This window comes from Siniperca chuatsi, linkage group LG11, assembly GCF_020085105.1.
Source record: "Siniperca chuatsi isolate FFG_IHB_CAS linkage group LG11, ASM2008510v1, whole genome shotgun sequence".
NCBI lineage: Eukaryota > Metazoa > Chordata > Actinopteri > Centrarchiformes > Sinipercidae > Siniperca > Siniperca chuatsi.
In genome coordinates, this window is record NC_058052.1 from 596,742 (window position 1) to 617,259 (window position 20,518).

General features: G+C 41.9%; 1 protein-coding gene across 5 annotated transcripts in view; it reads right to left on the reverse strand.

The window, feature by feature from the left end:
• The window catches only part of si:ch211-51a6.2 (neurotrypsin), a 50,520-nt gene that overhangs the window by 3,729 nt on the left and 26,273 nt on the right, over positions 1 to 20,518 (reverse strand). For 3 of the 5 annotated variants that reach the window (XM_044213043.1, XM_044213040.1, XM_044213042.1), the window contains 8 exons: positions 17,309 to 17,447; positions 14,129 to 14,304; positions 13,339 to 13,486; positions 7,363 to 7,535; positions 4,451 to 4,613; positions 2,554 to 2,768; positions 2,257 to 2,398; positions 184 to 462 (listed from right to left, as the gene is read on the reverse strand). In XM_044213043.1, coding sequence (XP_044068978.1) covers positions 184 to 462; positions 2,257 to 2,398; positions 2,554 to 2,768; positions 4,451 to 4,613; positions 7,363 to 7,535; positions 13,339 to 13,486; positions 14,129 to 14,304; positions 17,309 to 17,447 — 1,435 coding nt within the window. Of the gene's footprint in view, positions 1 to 183; positions 463 to 2,256; positions 2,399 to 2,553; positions 2,769 to 4,450; positions 4,614 to 7,362; positions 7,536 to 13,338; positions 13,487 to 14,128; positions 14,305 to 17,308; positions 17,448 to 18,247; positions 18,377 to 20,518 lie in introns of those variants that run through there. The other 2 variants (XM_044213045.1, XM_044213041.1) reach the window with 2 other exon arrangements.

Sequence of the window (20,518 nt, forward strand, 5' to 3'; positions counted from 1 at the left end):
TTACACTGTAAAGTGAGGTAATTCTCTTTTTTTAAGTCAGGCAGTGTAACTACTATAATAACACTTGTATTGCTGTACAGGGGCTTAAAGAGACTGTGAATCAAACTCAGCTCTGACATTTGTAAGTGTGTGTGAATCTGCATACATTCCATTGGAACCAGAGTGTTGTGTGCGTATGCTAACCTCAGTGACTTATCTCCTCCTATGATCCTGCGTCGACGACGCTGGTTATTGAGACGCAGGCCACAGGTCTGCATTGCCATGGCACCATCTCCCACAGGATCCAGGGTGTAATCACAGATGACACCTGCATCCTCACTGTGGCGACAGTCATGGCCATCTTGACCCACAGCCGGACACTGGCCTAAGGATATCTCGGTGCCCAAGCATTGAACGTTGTCCAGATGGATGGGACCTCGACCCTCACCAAAATACGCCATGGATCGAGCTTTAGCTACACCGCTGGGAGGACAGCACACAAACACACAGCATCATTATTATTTGTTCCTTTTTGTTCTATAAATACATATATTACATGTACATATATGTTTGTTTTTTTTAAATTTCTAGTACATTTATTTTATTTGTCTGCTGTCCACTGTTACTACTGTGATTGTACAAACCCTCTTAATGCAACAAATCTTACCTTCTTCTGTTTAAATTAATATATTTCTTCAAAACACATTCTGGTGTTGATACTGTATGACATTATTAGGCTCTGGTTTTGTTTATAGTTATTTTGTTTCTGAAATACATTTTCAGCCCTGATAATATCCCTGTGAGGGCGAAACGAGTTGACATTTGTAACAATTAAATAATGTCCACCTAAATAAAAGCTTTTAATCTACCTTTTATCCTGACTAAGTTACTGCAGAATGTTTCTTTTCTGTGACCAGCTACTGTGTGTGTGTCTGTTGATGTGGATGGAGGGTTGCTTTATATAATTGCCCTTACATGCCTAAATAAAACTGTATTGAACTGAATTTGAACTGAGTAAGCTTATTCATCGCCATGAGTACCTTAAGGTCAAAAGCACCACATCAATGTCCATTTCTATGCAGATGACTCCCACACAACGCAATTGAGCAAACTACAATTCTGCCTTACAGACGTTAAAAACTGGCTAACACAAAACTTTCCTTAGTTCAACTCGGATACTATTATCAACTGGTCCATAATGCCGCAGCAAGACTTCTCACAAGGTCCAACAAAAGAATGCCCATAATCCCATAATGATTACTTTCAAGCCATGTATGGGGTTGGCCCATCTATATCTCTGGTCTGCTAACCCCATACAAGCCTGAGTGCAGCCTGAGATCCTTCAGTAGCGGTCTCTTAGTAGTTCCTAGGTCGAGGCTAAAACCAGAGGAGACCAGACCTTTGGAGTCAGGACCTCTCAACTCTGGAATGACCTGTGGAGGAGATCAGGCAGGCCAGCTCTGTTTCTTTGTTTAAATCTCTCTTAAACATGCATTATTTTAGAATTGCATCCTCTTGAATCTGTATTTATTGTTTTTATTCTGTATTTTAGTGCAATTATGTTTTAACCTCATTTGTTATTGGATTATTTTTAATCTTATTTAATTATTTGAGTCCACTTCTATCTGGTATTTCTTGGATTTATCTCCTTGTAAAGCACTTTGTAACTTCTTTTTGAAAAGTGTTATATAAATAAAGACCTACTGCATGTGAAACTGATAGAGCACTTGGCCTCTGCATTCTTATTTCCATTTAATTATTTTGTTAGTTAATATTTCCACATGATTTTAATGACCCCTGAATATTTGTACAATATAGTACCACCAGGCAAAATCCCCCCTATATGAATGTTTGTACAAAATTTCATGGCAATCAGTGCAGTAGTTGTCAAGATATTTCAGTTTGGGCCAAAGTGTTGAGCGAACCAACCAACTGTCCTTGCCATCACCAGACGCACACTGCTAGAATGGCTAGCAAATTGATGCTCCCAAGAGGATGAACCTTTCCATTTTGGACACTCCATGAGCTTTTGTCTAAATGGTAAATGGACTGGAATTCAATAGCGCCTTTCTAGTTTTCTGACCACTCAAACCTCTTTCACACATTCACACAGTGATGGCACAGCCTTCAGTAGCAATTTGGGGTTCAGTATCTTGCAAGAGCATTTCGACATGCTGGGGGAAGCCGGGATCTTCCGATTAGTGGCTCTATCTCTGAGCCACAGCCGTCCCTAACTGTCTTAGGCAAAAATATCAGAAAAGGTGTAATCATACTAACGTGAATCCCAGCTGTCTGCAAACCACAGCTGCATTGACATCATTCCAGCCATCATCACACACGCTTCCCCACTGGCCATTAATGAAGACCTCCACTCTACCCTCCTTCCTGCTCTCTCCAGCAACCAAACGCACCAGAGGACCTGCAAACATACATTGCAGGAAAAATGTGCCATTTCAGATGCTAGCAAGTTTTGACATATCATAGCCTTTACAAAGGTAATACACACAAATCTCATAAGTGAGAAAAGTAACTATCTGCCTTCTTTCCTCAATAGCCACCAATGTGTGTACTTACCAATAAGAGGCAACAGGCCTGATATCTCATTGGAATCACCTCTCTTCTCACAGCGGACACCTACATCCTCACTGTGGGAGCAGTCATGTTGGCCCCACTCAGAGTGGGTGCAGGCCAGTAAACTGGCCTCTGTTCCCCGACACTGTACCTCGTCCAGCATGATCAGCCCGCGACCTTCTTCATACACCCCGTTAGGAACCACCTCCGCTCGGCCGCTGCAGACAAGGCATGACCACAGAATATCTATCTCTCTATGGACAGTCGTTTTACTGCTGTACAGAACAACATCACCAAAACTCTGGTAAATGTGAGAAACACTTCTGCGCAAATACCCTTGTTTGATAAATCTTTATTTAGGATGCAGTAATAATTGATCTGTAACAACAGAAATAGTATAATTTCCTATAAATTGCAGATTCAGTTTGATTCAGTTTGTAATGATTTTCTCCAGAATTTAAAGGATGCAAACTAGGTTTTCTATAGACTTAAAGCCTCATGCATACTGGTGGTTCTCAGTGTTATGAATTTTGGTGGGAAGCACAAAAAAACCCTGCCACATTATTTATTTACAGGAATGATATAAGTATAGTGTATGAGTATCTTATAATGTGATTATGAGTCAGTTTTGTTCATTAATCACTAATCAAATGTTTTTGTCTTATATTAATTTGATCAGAGATATGCAACCATGTGCCACTGCAGGTCTTGTGTCAGTATGTTTTCAGTCTTGCCAACATCAGGCTGATTTCAGTTTGGTGAAATTATCTGATTGAAGGTACCCATCAATAAATCAGCTGGTAATAAGATATGTAATCATCGAACCAGTCAGATTTGTTGATTGTGATGTTGGATGGTTGGTCTGTCTGTCTAACACTTTGGCCTCTGTTTTTATGCCACCACAACAATCATGGTGGCACTAATAACATTTATTTATATTGTATTTTTTGTGCTTGTGTCTCTTTGGTAATGTTCTAGCTCCAAACAAACCCGCTGGTGCTGAAATTATTAAAGCAATTTAGAATATTAAAGTACTAAACACTTTTATGCTCCCCAGATAATCTCTCAATTTAGGTCATTAAATGAGCTTTCTTCAAACAACACCCATAGGCAAAACTATCAGCTTTGTACACAATATAATATATAACAAAATGGTCAATTTGCTATGAACTTAGCTGCGGATATTCATGGTCATTTGTGGGTTGCTTCTCATTTGGCTTAAATGTCTCCTTATTTCCCTCACTTGAGTCTAATCCTTGCATCTTAGTCCCTACCACGTAAGATGCGAGGAAAAGATATGAGGAGAAAGGAATCGCTTCTCTGAACAGAAGTAAGGAAATCAATAAGTCCTTCATTAAAGCAGACCAAATCGATTTCCCGGTCACCCGAGGAGCAAGGAGTGAGGAGACATACAATAAGGCAAATGAGAAGCAACCATGGTACTCAGCGGATGAACCCTATTGACTGTAGTGATCGTGTGGCCTTTCATTCAATTCAATCAATTCAATTCAGTCTTACACCAACATTTCCACTTACACAAAAGATTTTCCTTAATATTACAGGCAGATTGCCATGACATTTGCCTTGCCTAGCCTCCCACCATCATGACCAGAACCCATATACGAGGCAAAATGAAATAGATGAATATTCCTAAGGCTCTAAGACTAGCCAAGTTGTCAGTATGTTGTTCAGTCTTTGTGGGGTTTAAAAAAATTCTTCTTTTCATTTTGCTTTATCAGGGAAAAGATTACTTAGTGCTTTGAAAGAATGATCTTTTGCAGACATGATGGCACATGGTTGTTCCTCCCTACTTTAGAATGATATAAAACCACATGCTAGTACACAAGCTCCTAAGGCACAGAGGTGTTCCGTAGTGACTCAGATGTAGTGATGCACTGACCTGAAACCCAGCTGTCTACACACTACCTTGGCGCTGAGCTCGGTCCAGTTGTCATCACACACAGTGCCCCATTCTCCCTGGTGGTAAATCTCCACACGACCCTCCCAGTGGCTGTCTGCTCCCACCAGACGAACTGCACCATCTGCAGCCACACAGGACAACACTAATACTGTATTAGATCACGTAGTCAGGGGAGTGCATGACAAATCTCATCTGTTTTAGTGTTGGTGTTAGTGGTCTCTTTTAGCTCACTTAAGATCACAATGATATGTCTGGGAGGATTGTCAGTCATCCAAGTCATGGGATATCTAGAAGCGCTAAGTCAAAGGCAACTGAACTTGCTCTAGATTCTTGAATAAGTTTTGCCTCTCCTCCAAAAAGCTTCTTCACTTCTGACTGACTGGTGGAGAGTGCCAGGCAATTAATCTCTGTAGGATTGTAAACATACAGCAAGGAATGTACAGACCTATACACTAGGGCCACAAAACACCCACTGAACAAGTGCATGGCCCAAGACAGGAGAGCCAACTCCTTGGGTCAAGACGCAGTAGTCTACCTACATCTAAAGGACATCTTTGAGAACAGCAATATACACATTTTAGACAGAGAAGACAGATGATTTGAAAAAGGAGTTAAGGAGGCCAAACTGGGATGTCAAACTGGAACAACCATCATAGAGGAAGGTTACCACCACTTACCAACCACGTTCAGACCAACAAGACTAAGGGTTTATAGCCATTCTAGTGGCTCTGTGGGGCTGTACTTAGGCATTGCGGTGCTTTGAGCTAAATGCTAATGTTAGCATAGCAACAAAATACTGACATGCTGATGTACAGCAGGTATAATCTTTACCACCAAATTAGTTTAGCATGTTAGCACGCTAACATAACATACATAAAATAAATGTGTGTACAAACTTTCATGGCATTCCATTAGATAGTTGTTGAGATATTTCAGTCTCAGATATTACGTATGTAAGTGGTGACCGACTGACAAACAGATGTGAATTGAACCTCCAAATAACATCCTTGGGCCGCCCAGCAAGACACAAGACTCAAAAGTCACTCAGCAGTGCAACCTGGGGAAGTTGTTGAGGGTTCCACGCAAATGTTCTCTGTTGCACGAAAGCAACAACCTAGAGACAACCAGTCCCGCTTGTTTTGGTTCCCTCTGGAAATGGAAGCACATAGTTGTTTTCTCCTCCACTTCACTATGTTAAAGAATTTGGAACAGATTGGAGGAGAAGCTGATCTTCACCATCAGCTTTCCAATTTTCTGCGATAGAACTTTAACAAGCTGCTGGGACTTAAATGAGAAAAAGGGCTTGTGAGAGGTAGGAGGGAGTCTGCCTCTTTGAGTTTGTATGTGTGAACAGGGTATTGCAGTGCAGTCCTGACATCTCTTCCCAGGCAGTTTTAACACACTTTCACACCTTAAATCATGTGAATCTTACATGCTAGCCATGTCGCCTAACAACCCACATGTGATCTCAGTGACTCTCATTATGTAAACAAAACTACAGAGGTTAAGTGCCTGGGAATTCCCACCACCGGACGGGAGGCGAAATGTCTTCAATAATCTATAGCAAGTCCAATTGCCTTTGACTTCTAGATATCACAGTGATATCTGTTATTGGATGATTCCTGCTTATATGACCACAGTAGAAATGTTGCTATTTATATCATTTGTTTCTTTGGCATGTCATATTGGTTTAACCAAAGGAGTCCCACAGGAGTCATTACAGTCAGTAGGCGATTTGTTAATTTTTGGGGGGTGAGAAGGGCTCCCTCGTGCCTTTTTTTCTGAAGGTAGTGTCATGGTTTGAGGGTTTATGTATAGTATTTCCAGTTTTATTTTGAAATGGTCTTTTCCCCTCATGTGTCTGGTAGCTTTATTTCCTGTGTTTATTTGCTTTTCCTGACAATTGTGATTGTTTGCTCAGCCCTGATTAGTTTCACCTGTGTCTCATTATCTCCCTTCACCTGAGTGTATTTAGTCTGTGTGCTTCCCTTGTCTCTTTGTCAGATCTGTGTCTCTGTGTCAAGTGTCCTGGCATTTGTTACCTGTGTGGTCTGTTAGATTGATATTTTGTTTCCCTTGGACCCTGCTGGATTTTGGATTGTTGACTTTGCCTGCTTCCTCTTGTATCTGTTTGCCTGTGTTGGACTGCTTCCTCGATTTTGACCACTGCCTGCCTGAATTCTGTGTAAGCTCTGCAACTGCACCTGCTCTGCATCTATTAAAAAAAGTGAGAACAGCAAAAAAAAAAAAAAAAAAAAAAAAAAAAAAAAAAAAGTTTATGAGCATTCAAGGGCACTTTTGGTCCAAGCTCTGTTAATTTCTGATCTGTCCTCTGTCAAGCTGCTGTCACACTTTCTCTTTCCCCCCGTCTGCTGTAGAGAATACAGTTAAATTGTTGAGAATTATTCAATTTTGACGGCACATTTCTATTTTAACCGGTGCAGCTTTTCTAGCCTTTATGGCGCTGGTTTAGCGGCCCATGAGTCGAGTCAGTGAGTGAGGTACACACAGGGAGAGTCGGAGAAACGATTTCACATGGCGTGCTCTAAAAAGAGAGAAGTACAGTAGATGGTGGAAACAGAGCATTTAATCAAGAATGGACAGACTCTTACATGTTAAATGTTAAATCTTCTCACAGACAGACAAAGTCTGCTTCATAGGTTCAGACCATGGCGATTATTAAAAGTGGCAATGTGAAGTGCCACTATGAGATAAAGCACAGAACATCTTTTGAGCAGGTTAACAAAGGGGAAAGATTTTGGTAATTTTGCTAACAATGGGGGTGGCATCCACCCTCGTTCCCCCCCTCCCCTCCCCTCATATCGCCTACTGATTATAGTGTAGTCTAATATGAGTGTGTGAGTTAATGTGTTTCCTTCCTTGACTCTGACCTGTGTATGGGTTGCAGGACACCCCTGCGTCTTCCATGTGGTCACAGCTGTGTTGCTCCCAGATGTTATGAGGACACTCCTCCAGACAGAGTTCATTGCCTGTACACTGAACCCCATCCAGCAAGATGGGACCAAAACCATGTCGGAAGTGGGTCCATGCCTTGGCCATGCCCCTGTTAGTCAGGACAAACAAACACCACATTTTTATATGTAGCACAAGGTCAATTACACCCAAACAATGTCCAAAAAATGTATATATTTTAAAAAATGAGGCTCTTTTTTTTTAACTGCTGATGGAAGTCAGGAACAGTTTTGCCATTGGAGCCGCCGATAGCGTGGACCTGGTTCTGTCAGTATCCGAGCTCGAGAGGACTTCTCCGGATAGCCCAAACAAACAGACGCATACAATTGCTAACCAAGAGCGATTTTCAAGTAAGAGGCTTGTGTCTGGGCAGAGATGGGTTTTATAACTGTTATTTCATCTAAGCTTCATTGTTGTGAATCGTGCTTTGCTTATTTTGGAGAGTAACGGACTGCTGTCTCCTAGTTGCTATGTGTTTTTCTTTGTGTTTAGCACATTCCATTTGTATCGTTAACATGCCATTGGGCTGTTTAACTGTGTTAGCTTTAGCCACTGTGGAAGCTAATAACTGTGCTTTATCAGACCAAAGTCCAGTAACATGGCTGGTGAATGAAAGTTTGCTGCCAGGTTACTGTGTGATAAAGGGACAGTTATTGCGCTTTGCCACAGCATTTGAGGTTTCTTGTGCCTTACTCTGTGCTTTCCTTTCCACTAACCCACACCTTTTACAAACTTGCACACATCTCAAACGACCCAGATACCGTAAGAGCATAGCTAGCTAAGGTGCCCACTATCTTGAGGACAATTAGAGCTTGTCCTCCCTTTTTCTTTGAGTTTCGTGGGTCTGCCTGCCATTTAGGCTCTGTGCGTGACAAAGACCCATGTGGTCATGCCACATCTTCCTCGCACCCCCCCCCGATTGAGACACACACATACACCTTATTGGTTGCTGATTGTTGTATGCTTATTGTGTTTAGACTAGACGATAGTGGTTGTTGGCTGAAGTTGATGATTGTTAATCAGTGCTAAGGTTAAATAAACGCTATTATTATTTTTTTAAGAGCAGTTGCCTGTGGTTATTGTGTGAACGTGTTGTGATAACAGCTGGTTTCGACAGTAGAATGCTGAGATGTAGAATGGGAGCCAGAGCTTAAAAAATTTATTTTTAAAAAATTCCAATAAATTACATGACAGCCAGGATTTCACAGCAGATAAACAGGCGTCTAGGCATATCATCAGTGTTGCAGTGGAAATTTATTCTAAAACTGCCTATAATTTGTCCAAGAGGTTTAATGTATAAAGAGAAAAGCAGAGGGTCAAGAACAGTGCCCTGAGATACTTCATATTTCACATCAGAAAATAACAATGTAATGTTGAAGAAACACACTCTGTTCTTCCAGAAAGTAGTTTTCGTGATGATCTAGGAGTATATTGTGATCAATGGTATCAAAAGCCGCACTGAGGTCCAGTAATAGAAGTACCAAAGATGAATTTGAATCATTGGTAAGCAAAATGTCATTTACCTCTTTAGTCAGTTCAGTTTCAGTGGAATGACAGGGCCTAAAGGCAGAGTGAAAAGGTTAAAAAACATTACTGTTAATTAAGTGAGCCGAAAGTTGCTACGACACAACTCTTTCTAATACTTTAGAAAAGAATGGAAAGTAAGAGAGTGGTCTATATAGTTATTGAGAGATCCTGGATCAAGGTGTGTTTTTCTTACGTAGTGATTCCTAGTCAAGGAGGTTGCCCTATTCCTTCTTGATGGGTAGGCCAAAGTGCTAATGGTAGCACTGCAACAGGTCATCTGTACAATACTGATATCTAACCAAGGCAGCAAAAATAAGCTAGCAAACACTAGGCTAAAAACAGGCTAGCTACAGAAACTAATGCAGCTAGTGCATAGCTAGCTATCTCATTCTGCATGCATATGACCTGTTGTCATCACCTGCCAAGAAGGAATAGGTCAGCCTCTGCATTGCTCTTCAGCCCCTTACACTCCCACCATCTTGAAAATGTCCCTCCGATGTTGACCCTCGTCTGATCTCTATTTTTATTTAGCGCTCTTCTCCTCCAAGGTCTTCCTTCTTTTGGTTTGTTTTGTACTGTATGGTGTTGTATGCAAAGGAGGTATTGGAAATTTATCACAAGTTGCCATAGCTCTTGACATAACTTCTGTGTGCATGCTGTCGAGCCTAGCAGAGAGGAAGGGAAGATCCAAGACAGGTAGAACCTGGATTAACCTTGTTTGTGGAGTCGCTGTGATTGGCTAGTTACGTGGTAGTTAACTCTGATTGGTTGTTTGATTGAGACCGGGTCCAGTTTTTAAATATAAAGGCGTGGGCGCTCACTAGGGCTAGGTATTATTAAAGAAATTACGATACCAGTACCAAAACAACCGCAAGGGGGAATGCAACCGCAAGGGGGCACAAGCCAGTGTCTTCTTGTGCCAGTCCCAAGTCTGGATAAATGCAGAGGGTTGTGTCAGGAAGGGCATCCGACGTAAAACACATGCCAAATTAAAAATGCGAATCGTGAAAATGACTTCCATACCGGATCAGTCGGGGGCCGGGTTAACAACGACCGCCACCAGTGCTGTTGACCTACAGGGTACTGGTGGAAATTGGACTACTGTTGGTCAAAGACAAAGAAGGAGAGGAGGAAGGTGTGTTCATAGGCAGAGAGAGAAGAGGAAAGCTAAGAATGTAGGACTGACAGTAGGGACTTTGAATGTTGGGACTATGACAGGGAAGGCTAGAGAGTTGATCGACATGATGCAGAGAAGGAAGGTGGACATACTGTGTGTCCAGGAGACCAGGTGGAAAGGTAGCAAGGCTAGAAGCTTAGGAGCAGGGTTCAAGTTGTTCTACCATGGGTCAGATAGGAAGAGATACGGAGTAGGAGTTATCCTGAAAGAGGAGTTTGTGAGGAATGTTCTAGAGGTGAAAATAGTATCAGACAGGTTGATGAGTCTGAAGCTGGAAATTGAAGGGGTGATGTTCAATGTTGTGAGTGGTTATGCCCCACAGGTAGGATGTGAGTTAGAAGAGAAGGAGAAATTCTGGAGTGAGTTAGATGAAGTGATGCAGAGCATCCCCAGAGGTGAGAGAGTGGTGATTGGTGCAGATTTCAAAGGGCATATAGGTGAAGGGAACAGAGGTGATGAGAATGTGATGGGTAGGTTTGGTCTTCAGGACAGGAATGCAGAAGGACAGATGGTGGTAGACTTTGCAAAGAGGATGGAAATGGCTGTAGTGAACACTTTCTTCCAGAAGAGGCAGGAACATAGGGTGACATATAAGAGCGGAGGTAGGAGCACTCAGGTGGACTACATCTTGTGTAGACGTTGTAATCTGAAAGAGACCAGTGACTGTAAAGTAGTGGTAGGGAAGAGTGTAGCCAGACAACACAGGATGGTAGTGTGTCAAATGTCTCTGGTGGTGAGGAAGATGAAGAGGACAAAGGCAGAGCAGAGGACGAAGTGGTGGAAGTTGAAAAAGGAAGAATGTCGTGTAGTTTTCAGGGAGGAGCTGAGACAGACTCTGGGTAGTCAGGAAGTGCTCCCAGATGACTGGACCACTACAGCTAATGTGATCAGGGAGACAGGTAGGAGGGTACTCGGTGTGTCATCTGGAAAGAGGAAAGCGGACAAGGAGACTTAGTGGTGGAACAAGGAAGTTCAGGAGTGTATACAGAGAAAGAGGTTAGCTAAGAAGAAGTGGGACGCTGAGAGGACTGAAGAGAGTAGACAGGAGTACAGGGAGATGCAGCGTAAGGTGAAGGTGGAGGTGGCAAAGGCCAAACAAAGAGCATATGAGGACTTGTATGCTAGGTTGGACACTAAAGAGGGAGAGGTGGATTTGTACAGGTTGGCCAGACAAAGAGATAGAGATGGGAAGGATGTGCAGCAGGTTAGGGTGATTAAAGATAAGGATGGAAATGTATTGACAGGTGCCAGGAGTGTAATGGGAAGATGGAAGGAGTACTTTGAAGAGTTGATGAATGAGGAAAATGAAAGGGAATGAAGAGTAGAAGAAGTGACTGGTGTGGAGCAGGAAGATTAGCAAGAGTGAAGTGAGGAGGACGTTGAAGAGGATGAAGAGTGGAAAGGCAGTTGGTCCTGATGACATACCTGTGGAGGTATGGAAGTGTCTAGGAGAGGTGGCAGTAGAGTTTCTGACTAGTTTGTTTAACAAGATCTTGGAGAGAGAGAGGATGCCCGAGGAATGGAGAAGTGTACTGGTGCCAATTTTTAAGAACAAGGGAGATGTGCAGAGCTGTGGCAACTACAGAGGAATAAAGCTGATGAGCCATACAATGAAGTTGTGGGAAAGAGTAGTGGAAGCTAGGCTAAGGGCAGAGGTGAGCATTTGTGAGCAGCAATATGGTTTCATGCCTAGAAAGAGTACAACAGATGCAGTATTTGCTTTGAGGATGCTGATGGAGAAGTACAGAGAAGGTCATAGGGAGTTGCATTGTGTCTTCGTAGATGTAGAGAAAGCGTATGACAGGGTGCCGAGAGAGGAGCTGTGGTATTGTATGAGGAAGTCTGGAGTGGCAGAGAAGTATGTTAGAGTGGTGCAGGACATGTATGAGAGCTGTAAGACCGTGGTGAGGTGTGCTGTAGGTGTGACAGAGGAGTTCAAGGTGGAGGTGGGTCTGCATCAAGGATCTGCTCTGAGCCCCTTCTTGTTTGCTCTGGTGATGGACAGGCTGACAGATGAGGTTAGACAGGAATCTCTATGGACTATGATGTTTGCGGATGACATTGTGATTTGTAGTGAGAGCAGGGAGCAGGTGGAGGAAAATCTAGAGAGATGGAGGTCTGCTCTGGAAAACAGAGGAATGAAGCTTAGCCGCAGTAAGACAGAATACATTTGTGTCAATGAGAGGGACCCAGGTGGAACGGTGAGGTTACAGGGAGCAGAGGTGAAGAAGGTGCAGGACTTTAAGTTCTTAGGGTCAACGGTTCAGAGCAATGGAGACTGTGGAAAAGAGGTGAAGAGGCGAATGCAAGCAGGTTGGAACGGGTGGAGAAAAGTGTCAGATGTGTTGTGTGATAAAAGAGTATCAGCAAGAATGAAAGGAAAGGTGTTCAAGACGGTGGTGAGACCAGCGATGTTGTACAGCTTAGAGACAGTGGCACTGAAGAAAAGACAAGAGGCAGAGCTGGAGGTAGCAGAGCTTAAGATGTTGAGGTTCTCGTTGGGAGTGACGAGGATAGACAGGATCAGGAATGAGTACATCAGAGGGACAGCTCATGTTAGATGTTTCGGAGATAAAGTCAGAGAGGCCAGATTGAGGTGGTTTGGACGTGTTCAGAGGAGAGACTGTGAATATATTGGTAAAAGGATGCTGAGGTTGGAGCTGCCAGGCAGGAGGTCTAGAGGAAGAGAAGAGAAGACCAAAGAAGAGATTTATGGATTCAGTGAGAGAGGACATGAAGTTAATTGGTGTGAGTGATGAGGACGCAGAGGACAGGGTTAGATGGAGGCACATGATTCGCTGTGGCGACCCCTGAAAGGGAACAGCTGAAAGGAAAAGAAGAATTCTATTAATGTCTTTGTGAACTGCTCTCGGAGTAGTTTTATCACAATACAATGGTGTGAAAAATGGTTTCTTATTCGTCTTTTTGCATGTTTGTCACATGTGTGTGACAAACATGCAAAAAAACTAAGAAATCAGGAAGGGGGCAAACACTTTTTCACACCACTGTATATTGATATTGATACATGCCTCTTGTGTCTGTAGGCATGTCTACATGCCTTGGTAGTTCTGTTTTCATTTAGACTTTTAAACAGAGGGTTTTAGATCAGAAGAGATGCTAATAAGGTGCCACAGCTGGGAGTTTGATCCTGATATTCTTTGTGTAGTAGTAGCACAGAAGTTGTTCTTACCCCAGGCCCAACTGTCGGCACACCACCTCAGCATCAGTGTCATCCCACTGGTCATTGCAAATGGTTCCCCACCTGCCATCATGGTACACCTCAACACGGCCCTCAAAGTCCTCCAGGCCTCCCACCAGCCTCAAAGGGATGCCAGTGCCTGAAAAACAAAAGGTAAAGCAACAAATTGAGCCACTGATACACATATTACCAAAATATGGTGTTGTTTTTGGAAAGATTTCAGAAGTCCCTGCAGTGGTGGGCATGTGCTCTTACCCCTGTGTGCCCCTCAGCCGTGTATTTTAGTCAGCTGTATGTCAAAACAAAGACACTATTATAATAATCGTCACTATCTTCACAGGCTCCATAGAGGCACAGATTCCAGCTGTCACATATATGTCACAGTGAGCTAAGGCATCATTTTGATGTGAATGTCTGTGTACTGGGCTGCATTAAAAGCTTTTGGATGTGCACTATAAATGTGAACCACTGGGAGCAAACTGTAGCCAATGAAACCCAGTCAGTTTTGGACAGGGATTGTTTACTTCTGGTTATAATCTGTTACTAAGTTCTGAGGGAATGCTGATAAGTGTGGCAATTGGGGTCTTGAAAGTATTCTGATATAAACAACCCATGCCAACAATACAAAATCCTAGCACTATGTATTGTTGCCAGCAGTGCAATTATGTATTATGTGACATGTATTCAGCATTATGTGTATATAATGCATCCACAATACATTTGATATTATTTATTAGTGATGTATTTGTTTATATAATCTGAGGTGGCACCCTGGTCTCACCTTCAGGTTCAGCACAAACCACCCCTGCTTCGTTGCCATGGTAACAGTCAGTGGTGACAAACTTCCTGCTCCGGCACTCTAGTAGGGAATTCTCATTACCACGGCAACCCAGACGCTCATAGTGGAAGATGGAACATGGGCCGAAGTAGGAATGCTGCAGGGCTGTGCCAATCTCACTGCATGGACAGCAGAGAAACAATGGAAATGTCAATGGAAGATCTTCAAGTATTCTAATGGAAGCTAGTCCTACTAAGCTAAATGCAATTGGCAGCATTGCTCCCCAAAATTTTTGACATTTCCCAGAAAAACAGGAAAAACATTTGCCAAGCAACAACAAACTGCACAGATAAAATAGGAAATATGGTGGTAGCTCACTGGGGAGAATAGCTAGTGACTTCCAAAGTCTATAAGCTACAACTTCAATGTTGTAACCTTCAGTTTATTTAGTTTGCTTTGTAGTTGATGCAAGGGGTTATCAGGGGTCCCTTGGTTTTATAATTCAGCATCAGATTTCATCGGTTGATAGCACCACCACAACACTACAGGGATGTATTGTATGTGATCAGGCTGTATCATGCTTTTAATTATATTCTCCACAGCAACTGTATTTACATTACTTGATTTTGTAATATACAGGTACACTGTGCTACATACTTTCTTACATAACTGGTGTTACATCCAGGTAACTTCTATTTCTCCCTCCTTACTAAGTAGGAAACTGCTGCCGCACAATCGCTGTCATGATGGCTGCCTCTGTTTTTTTTATTTTGCTCAGTCTGCCCCTCTGTCCTTGCCTCCAGCTACTTCTCACTTCCCCCAGGCCCATGCATTTCTAAAAAGTAAAAGAAACTCTGAAAACGGGCTGGAAGCACATCTAGTCTCTCTCCCTCATTGAAAAATTCTGGATCTCTGAATGCCCGCCCACCACCGGTGCTGGTGAGAGCATGGATGTGGGTGAGAGACAAACATCCATGGTGAGAGAGCGGAGCGCATCAAGATGGCTAGTGTTAGAGTTAGCTTCTAAATGAAGTTTTACGTTACTTTACTGTTACTGTGGTCGAAGTGGAGCTAATAAGTACTTAATTTACTGTTGAGTAATTCAATCCATAACAACTCATTATATTTTATAATGATAAAATTTTAACAGAAAAAGAAAAAATTCATCACATCCTGCCCTCAACCAGTACCGACTTATCTTCAAACACAGGAACCTTATAAACAACTGTAAAACCTGATATATATATTTTGACTGCTTTACTCCTACCAACCTTCAACTAACTTCAACGAGTAATTCATCTAAACCATCAACCTGTCTCTTAGACCCCATTCAAAGTAGGCTGCTTAAAGACGTTTTACCCTTAGTTAGCACTTCTTTACTGGATATGATCAATCTGTCTTTATTAACAGGCTATGTACCACAGTCCTTTAAAGTAGCTGTAATTAAACCGCTTCTTAAAAAGCCCACTCTTGATCCAGGGGTTTTAGCCAACTATAGACCTATATCTAACCTTCCCTTTCTTTCTAAGATCCTTGAGAAAGCAGTCGCCAATCAGTTGTGTGACTTTCTATGTAACAATAGTTTATTCAAGGATTTTCAGTCAGGATTTAGAGTGCATCATAGCACAGAGACAGCACTGGTGAAAATTACAAATGACTTGTCTCTGTACTTGCTAGATCTTGGTGCTGCATTCGACACCATTGACCATCACATCCTATTACAGAGACTGGAACATTCAATTGGCATTAAAAGAACCGCACTAAGCTGGTTTAAATCCTATCTATCAGATTGATCTCAGTTTGTACATGTAAATAGTGAGTCCTCCGTGCACGCCAAAGTCCCAATTTGGGTTCAGGAGGCAGACACCACCACATTTAAGCGTATGCTTAAGACTTTCCTCTTTGATAAAGCTTATAGTTAGGGCTCGCTTGGGTGAGTCCTGAACTTTACATTATGCACCTCTTTCCTCTCTCCTCTCCCTCTCCATCTCTATGCATTTTTATCCCATTACTGCATGTTACTAACTCAACATCTTCTCTTTCCCATAGTTTTGTGCTTTCTTGGCTCTTTCCTCTCTCCTTCTGTCGCTTTCAGCAGGTATTTCTGCCTCGGGAGCTGCAGAGACTGGATCTGTGGTTGTGGGCCACCTGCTGCCCCTGTGTTCCTGCTCGACAACTGCTACTACAGTTGTTATTGGCTTTGTTACTATTATTGTCATTATTATTCCTATGACTATCATTCCTATTATTATTACTGTATTAATATTACCACTACAATTACTTTAGTGCTATTTTAAACTTCTAGGTGGAATTTGCATTGTGCTTCCCTCTCTCCCACCCCCTTCTCTCTCTCACGGCGGCGGATGACCGCCAACTATTGAGTCTGGTTCTGCCTGAGGTTTCTGCCTGTTAAAAGGATGTTTCTTCTTGCCACAAGTGCTTCCTCATGGTGGGATTTGTTGGGTCTGTAAATAATATTCTAAAGAGTACGGTCTAGACCTGCTCTGTAGGAAAAGTGCAATGAATTGCACTGTTATGAATTGCCGCTATATAAGTAAAACTGAATTCAATTGAAATAAGTTTGTGTTTTGTAACTATAGCTGTCAGATAAATGTAGAGGAGTAAAAGATACAATACTTCCCTCTGAAATGTAGTGAAGCAAAAAAGTACTCCAGTTAAGTAGAAGAACTTTTTTTTTTAAATTAATTATTATGTATTTAAGTACAGTACTTGAGTAATTGTACTCAGTTACATTCTACCATTGCAAAAAGTGATCAGATGGGGAGGGTCACAATTCTAAACATAGTTGGTTTGCAGATCAGGGTCAGAACAGTCACAAATAATAATGTTTACCACTAGGCCAATCAAGAAGTTGTCTGTAACCTTCCAGAACATTGTAAATGGCAACTTGCCTATCCAAAAACAGAACTGAGGCAAACTGCACCCAGTTTAAAGTAGTATTTTAAACAAGAAAACGGCAAACCCAGTCTGAAATTTCGAAACAAATCCAATTCCTCATGAAGGCCCAAAGTAGAGGCAGTGATTCAAACTAAAATTGAAAAAAGTCAGATTGATTGTAGCTTTGTCAGCATTCATTGCTGTTCACAACCATGGTTTCGACTAATTGTCTCCACATATGAATTGTTGTTAGAAACATGTCTGGCTCTGTGAGACTGCCCTCACCCCAGTCCGAGTTGTCTGCAAATGACGCTGGCATCACGGTCGGTCCAGTGCGTGTCACATACTGCCCCCCACTGGCCATTCAGGTAGACCTCCAGACGTCCGCTGTTGTCTGATGGCCCCCCCACCAATCTGGCTGCACCTGCAAATGACGGAGGAAGAATTCCCACAGGTAAACCTGTTATTATACATGGAAAAACAAATAAATTTTTTTTGATGGGTGCATTCGTCATTGGTGCATTGGCTGGAATGGTAGCAGATTGTGTCTGGTAGCTGTGACATAGCCAGAGCACAATGTAGCCATGCTAATAGGAAACTGGGCTATAGCCGGTAAAATTTTAACTGTAATTTGCAACAGTAGTAGCTATCAACAAAGGAATATTGAATGTATACATTGTTGAAAATAAGAGAGAAACAGTAAGTTACGAAACGGTAAAGTGTAGAAAGATTCAGCCTTCTATTTGAATAAATTCATCATATGTTGAAGTGCCAAATGTAGGAGGTAATGGGTAATGTAAAGTTTTGTCTGAAGCTTGCTGGGAAGCTGCTTCACTGATTTGTCCTCACCCAGCCTGGATTTTTTGTTGACCCAGCAGCAAAACAGCCTCATACCATCAAACTACCACCACCGCTGCCAGATGTAATGGGACACACACCTTCCGAAAAGTAAAATTTTTGTCCACAGAGTATTGTCCCAAAAGTCTTGGGGATCATCAAGACTTTTGGGAAAATACTCTGTGGACTGATGAGGCAAAAGTTGAACATTTTGGAAGGTGTGTCTCCCACTACATCTGGCGTAAAAGTAACACCGCATTTCAGAAAAAGAACATCATACCAATAGTAAAATATGGTGGTGGTAGTGTGATGGTCTGGGGCTGTTTTGCTGCTTCAGGACCTGGAAGACTTGCTATGATAAATGGAACCATGAATTCTGCTGTTTACCAAAAATTCCTGAAGAGAGAGAACGTCTGGCCATCTGTTCGTGACCTTAAGCTGAAGCGAACTTGGGTTCTGCAGCAGGACAATGATCCAAAACACACCAGCAAGTCCACCTCTGAATGGCTGAAGAACAAAATGAATGACTTTGGAGTGGCCTAGTCAAAGTCCTGACCTGAATCCTATTGAGATGCTGTGGTATGACCTTAAAAAGGCAGTTCATGCTCGAAAACCCTCCAATGTGGCTGAATTACAACAATTCTGCAAAGATGAGAGGGCCAAAATTCCTTCACAGCGCTGCAAAAGACTCATTGCAAGTTATCGCAAACGCTTGATCGCAGTTGTTGCTGCTAAGGGTGGCCCAACCAGTTATTAAGTTTAGGGGGCAATAACTTTTTTCACACAGGGCCATGTATATATATTAATATATGTGTGTATAATGAGATGCGATAACAAGGCTCTGTTGGAAAGCTACTACTCCTAATAGAGCCTTATTATCGCATCTCGCCCATCTCCGTCTTGTTCCAGTAACCCATTTGTCGTCTCGATGCCCTGGTTCCCAAAAAAAACAACAACTTTGTCCTTCACCCTCCGCGGGTGGTCTCATCCTTCGAGCTCGGGTCCTCTACCAGAGGCCTGGGAGCTTGAGGGTTCTGCGCAGTATCTTTGCTGTTCCCAGTACTGCACTCTTCTGGACCGAGATGTCTGGTGTTCTTCCAGGGATCTGCTGTAGCCACTCCTCCAGTTTGGGGGTCACTGCCCCGAGAGCTCCGATGTCCCCGTCCCGTTCCAGTAACCCATTTGTCGTCTCGATGCCCTATATATATATATATATATATGATAAGGCCCCAACAGATGACGTGCTCAGGGAATGTCTCAGGCAATGGAGAACAGAGTAATGTCTTAGGCAATGGAGAACAGAGGAAGACGTGCTGGAGGAAGGACCATCATGGGAGGACAAACCCCTACATGGGATGTACCACCGGAACATAACTGAAGTGGCTGATATCAAGAAGTCCTACCAATGGCTAGAGCGGGCTGGATTGAAGGACAGCACAGAGGCACTCATCATGGCTGCACAGGAGCAGGCCCTGAGCACCAGAGCAATAGAGGCCCAGATCTACCACACCAGACAAGACCCAAGGTGTAGGCTGTGCAAAGAGGCCCCTGAGACAATCCAGCACATAACTGCAGGGTGTAAGATGCTGGCAGGAAAAGCATACATGGAGCGCCATAACCAAGTAGCTGGCATAGTGTACAGGAACATCTGCACTGAGTATGGACTGGAAACCCCGAGGTCAAAGTGGGAAACACCTCCAAAGGTGGTAGAGAATGACCGAGCCAAGATCCTGTGGGACTTCCAGATCCAGACTGACAGAATGGTAATGGCGAACCAGCCTGACATCGTGGTGGTTGACAAACAGCAGAGGAAAGCCGTTGTGGTTGACGTGGCGATACCAAGCGATGGCAACATCAGGAAAAAGGAACATGAAAAACTAGAGAAGTACCAAGGGCTCAGAGAAGAGCTGGAGAAGGCCTGGAAGGTGAAGGCAACAGTGGTGCCCGTGGTCATCAGAGCACTCGGGGCAGTGACCCCCAAACTGGAGGAGTGGCTACAGCAGATCCCCGGAAGAACACCAGACATCTCGGTCCAGAAGAGCGCAGTACTGGGAACAGCAAAAATACTGCGCAGAACCCTCAAGCTCCCAGGCCTCTGGTAGAGGACCCGAGCTCGAAGGATGAGACCACCCGCGGAGGGTGAAGGACAAAGTTTTATATATATATATATATATATATATATATATATATATATATATATATATATATATATATATATATATATATATATATATATATATATATATATATATATATATATATATATATATATATATATATATATATATATATATATATATATATATATATATATATATATATATATATATATATATATATATATATATATATATATATATATATATATATATATATATATATATATATATATATATATATATATATATATATATATATATATATATATATATATATATATATATATATATATATATATATATATATATATATATATATATATATATATATATATATATATATATATATATATATATATATATATATATATATATATATATATATATATATATATATATATATATATATATATATATATATATATATATATATATATATATATATATATATATGTATATGTATATATATATATATGTATATATATATATATATATATAT